Here is a 14,766-nt window from a genome sequence, read left to right as displayed (position 1 = left end):
TTCTCTAGAAAATAAGTTATAAAATAGACTGTAAACGTGAGAATAAATAGGTTATTAGGTATATGAGAATCTGGAGTTAAGGGAGATATTTGTTAAAATAATGTTTTAAAATTACTATATATCAATTTAAACTTGATAGAAAAATTATCTAACTTTGAAAAAGGAAGAACTTCCTCTGATTTACGGAGAATAACGGTTTAGTTCCTCCTAAATTGCCGCAAGACCGTCCAACTTCATTATGTCGGAAGCATGGCGTGATATTCCGATGATGATGTTGGATGAAGGTTAGTATAAAAGGTGAAAGTCACTTTCCAACTTGCTCTAGTTTTGAAACCTCCTATGCAGTGATCAAGGCTTTAGCCACCGCTCTCGTCTGACGTTTACATTGGACGTCAAAGCCATCGCTCTCGTTTTGGCGCTTTTGAGGAGTGCCATCACTCTCCCAGTTCTCAACCTCCAGTTGTTCCCAAGGTCTCTCCATTATAGGTAATATCATTTGTTTATGTAAACTCTCTCTCGTCAGGATTAACTTAGAGATTTAAAATTAGATATCCTCACAAATTTGATGGTGAAGCTTGGGAACAACTGTACAGCATTTGTGTTTATCATTGTCGTCACTTATTTGTATTTATAATAGTTATAATTTCGTCTAATAAATATGTAGTTATATTCTAGACTATCGTTTAGATTGATTTAATGCCTAACTCCATCGTCGACCCACGTTATCACAAACTCACGTATCTAATGTTGTTCATGTTTAAAGCAACCCTCCTATATCCCGGTAATACAAATTATACTTTATTTTGCGTTTTAGTCCGCGAACTAGACTAAGTGGTATCAGGAATCTTGACGACAATCGGAGAAAGTTGAAGTGTATTTGCGTACTAATCAACTCTCAATGACACTTTAACGGCCATCTCCATGAGACGGACAAGACCGGAACCCCCGATCTCACAGATCCATTACTCTTATGGCAGATTCAAGTGCTTGAGTCTAAAACTAATTTATATATTTGATTTTCGAAACTAATTCTAACTGATTTTTTGTCTCGTTCAAAAAAATAAATAAATTAATTAAATAAAACAACAATAAACTCTATATAAGTGTAAAGATGATGCGATTATAATGGAAATAAATATTTCGTTTAATGGCAAAATCTGCTGTTTCTTTGATGATAATTTTTCTATCTAAAGTTTATAATTAGTGGCTTTCTATAAAATTTTCAAGATCATTAGTGAATGACCCCTGGATCACGGGTTCGTCATCACTGTAAAGTAAATCAAGTGTATAAACGTATTAATGCTAGTGAACTTGGGTTCAGGAAAATCCACATATTTCGTCAATAATAAGATAAAGATGAAAGTTTCACGATTTACGTAACTTGAAAAACAATGAATCAGCCAGAAAAATCTAATGAACAATTCACTATTAATCATACGTAATCATTAATAAATGACGTCAATAGTCTTTCCATCAGCTGTTACACAAGGTTTTTATTCACACGGAAGCGGGTGATTTAAATGATTTAATGGAGAGACTCAATTTCTCTGAATAATCAAATTAGATAAAATAATCTTCCATAATGTCTCTTATCGATTGTTTTTAAAATTTTATTTTTGTGTGTAGGCTACTTTTATGAAGAGTTAGAAAAAATAATCAAATGTAAATTTTTGAGTTTCTTTAAATAAATAATTTTATCAAAATAGATGAAATTCTGAGACAATCAAATAGTATTTGCTGTTATTTTTCAACTTAATAAAAACGGAAATCTTGTTTGTTTCTTCAAGGTTATAAAATTCGATTTGTCTACATCATGCTATAAACGATATTTTTACCCCAGGCAAAAGTTGAAAACAAAAATTACAGGATGGTTCATAAATCACTTACAAGTTAGTCATTGTAAACACTAAATTATGGTGAAATAAATTAATTAACCAAAAAAAATTATAATTAATTCTGCTGTTTTTATCATTAATTTTGTAAAAATTGGCTTGTATTTTTTCTATTTAACAATGGAATGAATCTTCCTCTTCCTAAAAAATAAGAAATCAAATAAACAATTCATTAAATTTTGTTTAAAATTTTCACATAACTTCTATATTCAAAGTAATTTGTCAACGTAAACTTATCTAAATTATAAATTATTAATTCATAGGCATTTTTTTTTCAAATAAACTCTATCCTATTTTATATACTTAAAGTATGGCTGTTCGACGTTCATTCAAAGTCATTTTAAATTCGATGCAAGTGAAAAATAGTAATCGTCAACATTATTTATACCTTAAAAGAATCCCTATATTGCTTTATGGAACAAGCCAAGTGAAGCAAAAAAAAAATTACTTTTTTCTATCACTGCTCTTCTTGTCTCTAATTTTGTTTCTACTACTCTTCTATATCTCTTCTAAGGTACTATTTACTAATAATTCCCTTAACTAATTTATCAGTTATTTTTAACCTATAGGGATCGATCGATTCCATGTAATCTTCTCATCTCTATTCATCCGCATCTTCAAACATTTTTTAAAAATATAACTTATACATTACTATTTTATACGCTGTATATGTTAAATATTGTTTATACATTTTTTAAAAGTGGTAACATTCCGTCAATCGGTAAACATCAACTTTTCGATTAATATTTATATTAGGATTTTACGCAGCAATCTCTCAAACGTCGATTCGATGATTATGAGATGTTTTTCAGGCATTCTCTGTAGTATATATTTTTCTATATGTCATGTAGAAGTATGTCTACATGTAGAATAGATTAGATCTAACAGGTTAATTGAGATATACGGTATATTTTCATCAATATCTTGTCAATAAATCATGTGTTAAATACATATCCCCCAAATTGGCACCAGAAGATTTCGAAAATGAATTAATTTTAATAATTTGACGTAGAAAACGTTATAAAATATTTATGCTATGCATTATTATTATTATTATCGATTAATATACACTTTCGGAAGAGGAGCACATAATGGACGTGTTATTTATTCAATTTTCCATAATTTATATCACTTATGGAGCAACCGGAATTAAATTTTTTTCCTTCTAAGTAACAAGTCTAATTAGTTTAACATTGTTTATTCTACAGGAAGTCTCAATAAAATGTGAACTTATGTTGGTGTTTAATGTATAACAGATAAACCTATAGGCCTATATCTAAATATATATTCTGATAAATGTATATTGTATAAAGTAAGCTTCATTATATAGTTTTAATTAAAAGAATTCATACAAATCATTGGTTCTAATCAGAAAGTTCTCCCGTGTGAATTTGAAATTATCAGTCTATGTATTTCAACTATTTGTTTTTAAAAACTCTTTCTTTGTAGGCACTAAGATAACCCTTTTTTTTTAGCCAGCCCATAATGGGCCTGGCGATGAGGGACGGAGTCTGACATATCCGGGCGGATTACCCTCAAGAATACCTGGGTTTTCCCAGGTAGTCTCCGATCCGGATTCGATTCTGGGTCTCCCAGAGCGATAAGTTGCAACCAAGCCGCTTTGCCATTCGGTTGTCAAAATATATTTGGTGGTACTTACTCGTATATTTTTCCTCTGATAACAGTCATATAGATATATACATGCAACGAGAGGCTAGTCTGCTTGCACTGTATTTCGAATATACCACAAATTTGGCTATTGATATGATATGATATGATATGATATGATGTGATATTTGAATGGTATTTGGATTTATGAATACTTTAATAAAAACATTTAAGGTTCTTAAAGATTACAGCCACATCTTTATTTAAAAAGGAATTCCGATATTCATAAAATTATTAAGAATTTCAAGCGGTGGCTAACGCTTTTATTGAATTAGTTGATATTCTGGAGAGTCCGGATTCGAGAACAGATCGATCTTCAGAAATTCTCACGAGTGCTTTGACCCGATATGTTTATCTTATCTCATCATAGTTGTTTTCATTTGTAAATTCATCATAAATTTTCAAAACTTAAAAAATAAAAATATTTTTTTAAACTTTCCTTGTATAATTTTATATAAATTTAACACATTTAAAGTTTTAAAAGTTGTCTCTGTACCTCTTTTAAATTTTTAACGAATAACAAATGTAATTGTTAATTTATGTATTAATTTTATTATTTTTAGATTTTATATTTTACGCGCTTAAAAAATATTTACTTATTTCAGACATATTCGTAAAGAACTGTTGCTTTCCAATGCACAACGGATGAATCTCAAGCAGGTAAAATCCAAGGTCTTAGATTATCTAAGACCTTGGGTAAAATCAACAAGAATGGATAAAGTTAATTAATTATTTCCAGTCTAATCGTGAATTAAATATTTTATTTTAATTATATTTAACTTTTTTCTTATTTAATTTTCTATTGATTAACAATTTATGTCATGTAATTATATATTAATTTAATGTACTAAAAGAAGAAAAAAAAAAAAAAAAAAAAAAAAGGCAACGCTCCATTCTTCTGGTCAGTTTTGACGATGAATTATAATTAATAGTATATGTAATATTGTTCATTAAATCTTAATAAATGCTTTAAAATAATTTACAAACGTTTATCTATACAATTAATGAGATAAACATGTTTTTAACCGACTTTTTTGCTTAAAACGGAGTGAATATAATCCAAATTCGAGAATTTATATACCAGTATTTATACGTTCCGATAAGTAACATAAACGAACACAAGCATGCTTGTGAATTTGCCATCAAATAGACTATTTTTTGAATTAATTAATTAGTGTTTTTTTAACTCCGTCCTGTGGTCACTAAGAGAGCCTCTTTTATGGATCCAGTCAGACCGGGTGATGAGGGACTGGCCCCAAAAAATTCCTGGGGTTTTTTCGACCTGTCGGATTCGTTCCCTGGTCCCCAAAGTGGTATACTGCCACCTCAGCCGCTGGGTCATCCGATCATCAGTAAATTAGTGTATCTATTTTTGTTTGTTCTTTAATTCGAAGAAAATGGATGTTCATTTACGAAGATACACAAAAATTCAGATGTTTACAGTGTAAAACACCCTTCAGCGAAAGCGCACGCGCAAACCTTTCTCGTGTTCTACGCTTGCGTCATAGTTCTTTTCTGTGTTAACAGAATACGAGAATTACGATAATCTATGATTTCGTCACATTCATGAAAGTCGTCATCGGCTCGACCGGCAACTTCATGAAACGATAACGACTGTTTCACGCCTTACAAAACACCTTTCGTATCTTTTTTCCTGCCTTTAAACGTATGTATCAATTTATTTTATTGATTTTTATATATTAACTGTTAAATATATAGATTTATAATAATTTATAAAGATCGTATTCATTTTGGGCTTATAAATAGCGATTTTTAAACTTATTTTATGTAAAATTACTTTTATTTGTTTAAAAAAATATATAGTTTAAACACACGAAACACATATGATATTGTTTTCATTCGAATTTTAAAATGTCAAAATTTTAGCCAATAACGGTAATCGTTACTTCGTGCTTCGATGGGTTTTTCCATCCTATTGGTTGTCTCGTAATCTTGTGTGTGTTTTGAATGTTCAATACACCTACACGCTCTTTGCTGCTTTTAATTAAATATATTGTTTGTCGCTCGCCCTTCAATTTATACATAATTTATTAATAAACTTACAACGTATAATAATTTTATAAATTGAAAAAAAAAATAAGATAGAATATTTTTTTAAAGAAATTTTGAACACATTATGAATCCTAATTTGTAATTTTTTTAAAATAATATCAAAATTAATATTTCTTGAAAATGGAAAAGTCAACAATTATATACTAATAAATGAGAAAAGTTCATCAAATAACAAAAAGTGTAAAATGATTTAATGATTAACATTAACAAGATTAAATATTAATCATTTAATCTTGTTAAATTCAATCTTGACAGATTTTGCTGCTAATGAGAGAGTAAAGTGGAAATTGCAGACTGTTTCACTTGCTTGAGTTCTAGAATTAATAATAATAGATAATATGATGGAAAAGTAAAGAGAGTAAGGATGTATTGGAAAGTAGAGTGGTTGCCTCAAGAAAAAAGTTATTAACAGAAAGAATATGGTGGATAAATATATTTCATTGACATCAAAGTTTTTTTGAGAAACTTATTTGGATACAAAAGATTCTCATTAAGGAAGAATGAAAGAAACGTTGCCAGTTTTGAACTGTATATTTGGTAATGTTAAATATCATGAAGGTAGAAGAGAAATTTGATGATTACCAGACCAAATCAAATTCAATTATACAATGACTTATATTAAGAACTTTTAGATTTTGGACATGAAATACATATAGTGAATGTTTTAGCAGGATTTGCTATAACCAAAAAAAGAAGAAAAGTGAATGAATGGAATCAGACTATAGAAAGAAAAGAAAGAAAGAAAATAACACTTTTTTTCATACACTAGGAAATGGATGTGATTTAATGTAACCTAATAAATAAGTTAAGCACATTTATTAAATTGCATACTCTTTGTCCCTTAAACTATACTTTTTAGCTTTGCATTTAAAATTTTCCCCTAAAAATTTGGTTGCTGTCAGTGATGAGTGAGAGGAGAGGTTTTACTAAGATTTTCTAACAATCATATCAAGGCAGGTGAAATCATAGAATAATGGAAGACTATTGCTGGTTCCTTATAAGAGAAAGTGATATGCAGTATAAACAAGAATAAGCATTTGCAAAAATGTTATCGACAGCAGGTTGAGCATAAATGTAGTTTCATATATATTTTTGTAAATAAAAGAATTTTTCGGTTTGATATAAGTTGAATTTCTCTCTCTTATTTTGACCTATATTTACAATAAAATAAAAATTTTTCAGATAAAATACAAATAAAAATTATATTCTAGATATGTGCTGGAAAATTATGCTTGCCATATTTGTAAAAAGGATGCTTTATAGACCCTATATAGTCACTAAAATATCAGTGGCATAAATTTATTTTTTTATTAGTTGAGTAGTGTTATCAAATAATATAAAATTGAAAAAATATTTTTCCAGAAAGTTTTGTTTGTTTTTTATTTTTTACAAAATAGGATAAACAAGTATAATGCTATTCATTATGAAATTTTAAAATATATAGAATTATATTTTTCAGAATAGATCACTTATGAAAAGGTGATGTAATAATTTGATAATGTTAAATTATTGAAATTCTTGAAATGATAAAAATTAAAGATATATTATTTTTATTTAGCTGCATGAAAAAATTTTAATAATGAGAATTGTTAAATGACTTAAACTAACAAATTAAAATCATAACTATATTTCAGAGTATTTATAATTTATCAGTTTATGAGAAAAGACTGATTATTTGATTGAATTCTAACTAAATCTAACATATTTTATCCAAGAATAAAATTTTATTCAAAATTATTCGAAAAACTTTATAATTTTATGTTTGTATGATGATTATAACACATTAAATTTTGTCTTGTATGCCTGTTTTCTTTGACTTCAATTATACAAACTTTAGTTGGCATCTCTTTTTTGAACTATTCCAAGTTTGTTCCAGGATGGAGAGGAATCTCAAATAACTTACCTTTTTACAGAGGTGCAAATTATATAAACATTTTAAAAAGGGAGCTAATCATTTAATGTTGTCCACAGTCAAATTTATATAATAAATTTACTTAGTTAATGATATTGTTATATTGTTAAGATTACAATTTTACATTTCATACTGAAACTTTTTAATTAAAAATTGAAAATCAGAAAATAAATGTTAAATTTTTATATAAAGGATAGTAATATTTTCTGCATGATTAATTTTGGAATATTATTTTAATTATTTAGAATTTTGATATTAGTCTGGGTTTCATAACACACTAGGATGTCATAAGCTTCTGAGGGTGTTTCAAAATTCCCAGAAATTCAAATTGTTTACTTAAAGCTTAAATAAATTATTGTGCATTAATGCATCAAACACATAAAGTAAGCCAGTTAGGTGCTATCTTTGAAAATGATTGAAAACCACAGTGTAACTTCAGTGTAAAATGATACTTGTTTCTACATTGATTTTTGGTTTTTTTTTTTAAATTTAGACTATATACTTAAATATAATTAGTTTTATTTTTATGAATTTATTAGAAAAAATATGAAAATACTCTTTTTATTTAAAAATATTTTTTCTATAGTCTATAAAAAAATGTTTTTTATTTTATATTATTTTATATACATTTTTTTATTATAAATAATATATAAATTCTGACTTTTGCAGAAAGTGAAAAAATGACAGTAGGATTCTGTGATCAATTTAAAACACTTCTCTGGAGGAATCTCCTCTTAAAGAAAAAAATGAAATCAAAGACATTATTGGTAAAAAGTTTTTATAATTTATAATTTTTAAAATAATTTACTCACCTATTAAATTATTATTTTAATCATTTATTATTCTAATTCAAGAAATTATACAAATTTACCGTTAGATGGTACTAGCATTTAACAAACGGCTTATTTTTAGTTATAAACTAAAATTTGACTTTTTTATAATTCATTTTAATGTAAATATTTAAATTTTTCCAATAACGAGAAACTAATTCAAAGACAATATATAAAATTTAGAAGTTATCCAAAATTAGAATAAATTATTTTATAAACTTGAAATTTTTGAAAAAAAGATTTTATTCAGTTATTGCTAATTTCTCTAAGTCTTTCTCAGATAGATTCAAATATCTGAATAATAAAATACTGTATTTGAAAAAAAGGGATTGTTTAAAATAATAAACAAACAGCAGCAATTTGATTGTTCAGTTTTCAAATTATTAGTCATGTTACTACTGTATAAATAACATTTGTAGATCAAATTATTTACATAAATGATGAATCAGAAATAATAATATATTAAATCACACATTTTAATATAATCAATTTTCAATTTCTAATGTTAGTATCATCTAGCAATAATAAATAACATAAATGATGTAAAAATACTTCTAAGCTGAAACAAATTTAGCTTGAACAACATATTAATACTTTTTCCACCAACACTATAATTTATTTAAACAAATTTTGACTCTTTTTATAGGTCTGCATCAGGTTTAACATATAAACTAGAAGATTCAAACTGAAAGTTTAAATTAACATTCTTACAGCATTTTTTTTCAAAAAGTTGAAATTTGATTTTGAATGCAAACAGTTGTGTATTTTAACTGCCTATTAAACATAATATATATGTATAAAATATTACAAAATTCAGTTTAGAGATAAATATATTGTAAAATGAACCCAATATAATGAAATAAACTACAGTAAAATTAATAGAAAGTTTAACAACCTTATGTAGGCCTTGTTCTTAAATGAGAAAACTGTTACTAACGTTTTCAGTCTACACCTAAGACCTCCTTTGGGTATATTTTTCCAAAATCAAATTTTTTTGGTACTGGCATTTTAGATTGAAATTGGTTTAATTTGTTTGAGAAATAATTTTAAATTGAATTTGTAATGTGTTCATAAAACCTTGTTCAGTTTTAATTTGTCTGTTTTGTTCTGTGTTATATATATCTGAAGATGAAATATTCAGATGAAAATGTTCATAAAAATTAGTAATTTGAAGTATGTTGGTGTAGGTGTCTTGTATGTGTTCAAACATATTTAACGTTATTCTCTTTTGAATATTTTGGTTTCATTTCNTATAAAAAAATGTTTTTTATTTTATATTATTTTATATACATTTTTTTATTATAAATAATATATAAATTCTGACTTTTGCAGAAAGTGAAAAAATGACAGTAGGATTCTGTGATCAATTTAAAACACTTCTCTGGAGGAATCTCCTCTTAAAGAAAAAAATGAAATCAAAGACATTATTGGTAAAAAGTTTTTATAATTTATAATTTTTAAAATAATTTACTCACCTATTAAATTATTATTTTAATCATTTATTATTCTAATTCAAGAAATTATACAAATTTACCGTTAGATGGTACTAGCATTTAACAAACGGCTTATTTTTAGTTATAAACTAAAATTTGACTTTTTTATAATTCATTTTAATGTAAATATTTAAATTTTTCCAATAACGAGAAACTAATTCAAAGACAATATATAAAATTTAGAAGTTATCCAAAATTAGAATAAATTATTTTATAAACTTGAAATTTTTGAAAAAAAGATTTTATTCAGTTATTGCTAATTTCTCTAAGTCTTTCTCAGATAGATTCAAATATCTGAATAATAAAATACTGTATTTGAAAAAAAGGGATTGTTTAAAATAATAAACAAACAGCAGCAATTTGATTGTTCAGTTTTCAAATTATTAGTCATGTTACTACTGTATAAATAACATTTGTAGATCAAATTATTTACATAAATGATGAATCAGAAATAATAATATATTAAATCACACATTTTAATATAATCAATTTTCAATTTCTAATGTTAGTATCATCTAGCAATAATAAATAACATAAATGATGTAAAAATACTTCTAAGCTGAAACAAATTTAGCTTGAACAACATATTAATACTTTTTCCACCAACACTATAATTTATTTAAACAAATTTTGACTCTTTTTATAGGTCTGCATCAGGTTTAACATATAAACTAGAAGATTCAAACTGAAAGTTTAAATTAACATTCTTACAGCATTTTTTTTCAAAAAGTTGAAATTTGATTTTGAATGCAAACAGTTGTGTATTTTAACTGCCTATTAAACATAATATATATGTATAAAATATTACAAAATTCAGTTTAGAGATAAATATATTGTAAAATGAACCCAATATAATGAAATAAACTACAGTAAAATTAATAGAAAGTTTAACAACCTTATGTAGGCCTTGTTCTTAAATGAGAAAACTGTTACTAACGTTTTCAGTCTACACCTAAGACCTCCTTTGGGTATATTTTTCCAAAATCAAATTTTTTTGGTACTGGCATTTTAGATTGGAATTGGTTTAATTTGTTTGAGAAATAATTTTAAATTGAATTTGTAATGTGTTCATAAAACCTTGTTCAGTTTTAATTTGTCTGTTTTGTTCTGTGTTATATATATCTGAAGATGAAATATTCAGATGAAAATGTTCATAAAAATTAGTAATTTGAAGTATGTTGGTGTAGGTGTCTTGTATGTGTTCAAACATATTTAACGTTATTCTCTTTTGAATATTTTGGTTTCATTTCTTTGGTTAGAGACATGTGGATGCTAAATTATAACAATGAAATCTGTTTATTTAATTTTTTAATATTTTAATAGATTATCATTTTTTCTGTAGTTTCTGCTCAGTTAAATCTATAAATCATCAATTCTATTTTTTAATATTATGAATGAACAAAAAATAATTTTTTCAGTCTTTTCAAAATAAGATCATATCCATGTAATTGGTTTCAAATCAGCTTTACTTTTGAGTAATATCATTAATTTAGACATTTCATGTTTGAATGAATTATTGATTTTTCTTATTTCATTTCATTAATTGTAATATATTCAACAAAATTAGTAAAATATAATAAATTTGATTTTTGATAGATTTTAAAATTAATAACTATTTTAATTTTTAGGAATTTTTCATGCCTATAGTTATGACATTAACTATTTCAACATTTCGGATTGGACAGACGACATACAAAGGAGAAGTTTATCCTTTTGGAAATGCTTCACTTGAACATGGTTTGCCATACTACAGTTTAAACAATTTTGGTGTTGCTCCCTACAATAACAATACAATAAAAGTAATGGATTCTGTCATAAAAGAATTATCTTTATATCCACCTGTTAAAATTCATTGGTTTGATAATGAAACTGAATTAGAAGAAGAATTTAATCGTAATTCAAGTGCCTTTGCAGTTGGCATTGTTTTTACTGAAAATCCAGAAAAGAATTCTTCTTATAAACTGCGATATCCTTCTAATAAATTACCTCGTGCAAGTGATAAATATGGATCACCAGGTAATTCAATTAATTATTCTTACATTAAATATTTAAAAATATATATCAATCAATATCTTTAATAATGATGTATATTCTGTAATACCCTTTTATAAATCATTATTAAAAAAGTTATTTATAATTTAGTAATGAAACTTGTCCTGTATCATTAATTATATTTGAAAGGTAATATGATAAGCTTTCAGCACCATTATTATAAACTGTTGATGTTAAAGTTACACTAATGAATATGAGATAATATTTCATGGGGTAATTTAAAAAAAACATCAACTGTAGCTCAACTGATTTACCTTCTATTAATTATTATTACAAAAAAGTTATTTTGGATTATTTCAATTTGACTTTTAATTAGTTTATTTAATTATGTATAATTGAAATGTTATATATTGCTACAAAAGTTTACTATTTATATTTTATAAATTTTATTATATAAATAAAGACAAGAAATAAAATAAAATTTTGATCTAATAAAGATGATAAAAATAATTTGCTTTGATACAACAATTACAAAAAGAGAAGATAGAAAATAGTTTACCATAAAAATATCTATTTTTGGTTTTATTTTGAATTTTTTTTTACAATTTTTAACTGTTTAGTTTTTTACAAATTTTATTAACAAATTTATTTAAATTATCAAAATGTAATTTTTTTTTATATGGCATTTTAGAAAATTGCAGAAATATTCACCCTGGGTTTTTTTCGCTTCCTGTAAGCAGTTGTCCAGCTTTGAGTTATTACAGTAGTGGATTTGTTGTTCTTCAGTCTATTATTGATAAAGTTTTTTTAACTAAAGTAAGTAATTATTGATTTAGATGAAAAATCTTAATATAATTATGTTAAGAAATTTCATAGAGATAAAATAGCATATTACCTCAATTCTAAGACATGCTACAATTTTGAAGTCAATTTAAAAATTAGGGAAAGCAATTAACATTTTGGAATAACAGCAACAGTAGAACATAAGAAGATATTTAAACAAAAACACGTGCGTCTACAATGCGCATGCGTTAGATGCCTCTATATTGTGGATTTAGTTGCAATGTTTTATATAGCTGTACAAATAGAGGTGTCTAACGCATGCGCATTGTAGACGCGCCTGTTTTTGTTTAAATATCTTATGTTCTACCGTTGCTGTTATTCCAAAATGTTAATTATGATTGGAATGTTTTAATTTTTGTATTAAAAAAAAAAGGGGAAAACAATACTAATGCCGTAAAATAATTTGTTTGGCTGTTCTCTTTTATGCTCCTCTACATATACAATAAGTGTCCTATATAATGCCGCATCCTAATATCATCATGAAGGCATTTTAAATGTTAAGAAGTTTAAATTAAATGCTCGTATTAGCAAAAATTATTTGAATTACTGCGACTATTGAGCAGCCTAGTCAAAGAATCTATCACTGGGCATAATGCATTACATGGTCTACTTGTGATGACTGCTGATTGTTTTTATCAGCAGCAGTTTGTGATAAGCATTGTAGAACTCCAAAGAAAAATAAAATCACAAAATAATGCCTTGATTTTTATTTAATAATAATTATATAAATAATTTTATGCAATTGAAATTAAATTTTATTTAATTAAATCCAATGCTGATCAAAACAGTTTGCGAAATAAAAACAATTCTGTTAGGGCTTGTGCCATGCACCCTCCTAGAGAATGTTCTTAACACTGCAGTGTCATCTTCCAAGGCCATCTCCCACTCAGAACATTCTGACTTGTTTAGCCACCTCATTTTGTGATACAAAAGAAACAATTGAGACAGTAACAGTGCTGTTACAAGAGCACGTGCAGAGAAATTAGTTACTGGTCAAAGCAGAGGGCAGGGTATCTGTGGCTTGTAAATGTTAATATGAAAAAGACAAAAATTTAAAATCTTAAATTAATTTATTTTAATTAAATTTAAAAAATATGTTTTATGAATGCAATATATTATATTTATATATTTGTTATGTAAAGTTATAATTGTTACTCAGCACTCCCACATTAGACAACCATGAGCTGCCACTGGCTCTTGAACTGCAAATGTAAGATGTCATTGCTTCTAAGAGGCTCTATTTCATACAAGCAAAAATGGGTAAAAAAGAAATGCATCTTAGAATTTAGGAAAAAAATATTTTATACTAAAAAAATTATTCTCTGTTAATCATAAATCATAAAAAACATATAGAAATAATAAATTTAAAAATTGGCATATTTATAATTTGCAGTTTACAGACATTGTTATAGCATTAATAATTTTTGTATGAAATATCATAACTGTCTAATAATTTGAGAAGTCTGAATATTACATTGCACATTTATTCTAAATGATATTTAAGAGTTAAGTTTCTATAATGGTTACAGTAGATTGTCTGACTTCAATTTCTTGAATACTTTTTATAAAAATTATAAGGTTAGAAAATTTAACATTATTATTTCATCACAGGAAAAAATTGTTGTAATATTTTTAAAAATATTTTTCATTTATCAATTAAGTGATTTAAAAAGAAAACCAGGAAAGTTTTTATATAAATTAATATTGATTACTTAATTATAATTCTGTGATTGTTTTATAATGATAAATTATATAAAATAAAACATAATGAGTAGTGATGTAACGAATATTCGGTTACTATTTGGTATTCGGCCTATTTTTCACTATTCGGGCGAATACCGAATATTTAATCGCTATTCGGCCGAATACTGAATACCTAAAAACAGGAGTAAGAAATAACAAAAACACAGTAAATTAATCGTTTTGGTATTTAGATTTACTGTTATCGAGTTAGTGTTGTTTGTTTATATTTATTTATAACTTGTAACATGCACAAAATAAAAAAGAAAATAATATTAGTCCCATGTATTCACAATTTATAATTACAAAGATCAGCACACGTA

The 14,766-nt window shown here is 25.9% G+C and overlaps 1 protein-coding gene across 1 annotated transcript in view; it reads left to right on the top strand.

Annotated features, from left to right (window-relative positions):
• The first annotated feature begins 238 nt into the window (after positions 1 to 238).
• The window catches only part of LOC111635790 (ATP-binding cassette sub-family A member 5-like), a 77,365-nt gene continuing 62,837 nt past the window's right edge, over positions 239 to 14,766 (top strand). The window contains exons 1-4 of the mRNA XM_023380858.1: positions 239 to 284; positions 9,708 to 9,805; positions 11,497 to 11,884; positions 12,552 to 12,676. Of these exons, the coding sequence (XP_023236626.1) occupies positions 239 to 284; positions 9,708 to 9,805; positions 11,497 to 11,884; positions 12,552 to 12,676 (657 nt within the window). The remainder of the gene's footprint in view (positions 285 to 9,707; positions 9,806 to 11,496; positions 11,885 to 12,551; positions 12,677 to 14,766) is intronic.

This window comes from Centruroides sculpturatus, unplaced genomic scaffold (genome assembly GCF_000671375.1).
Source record: "Centruroides sculpturatus isolate CEXI.00-Female unplaced genomic scaffold, Cexi_2.0 scaffold989, whole genome shotgun sequence".
Taxonomy (NCBI): Eukaryota; Metazoa; Arthropoda; class Arachnida; order Scorpiones; family Buthidae; genus Centruroides; species Centruroides sculpturatus.
The sequence above is the reverse complement of the archived record's forward strand: the minus strand, read 5'-3'. Positions and strand labels throughout refer to the sequence as shown.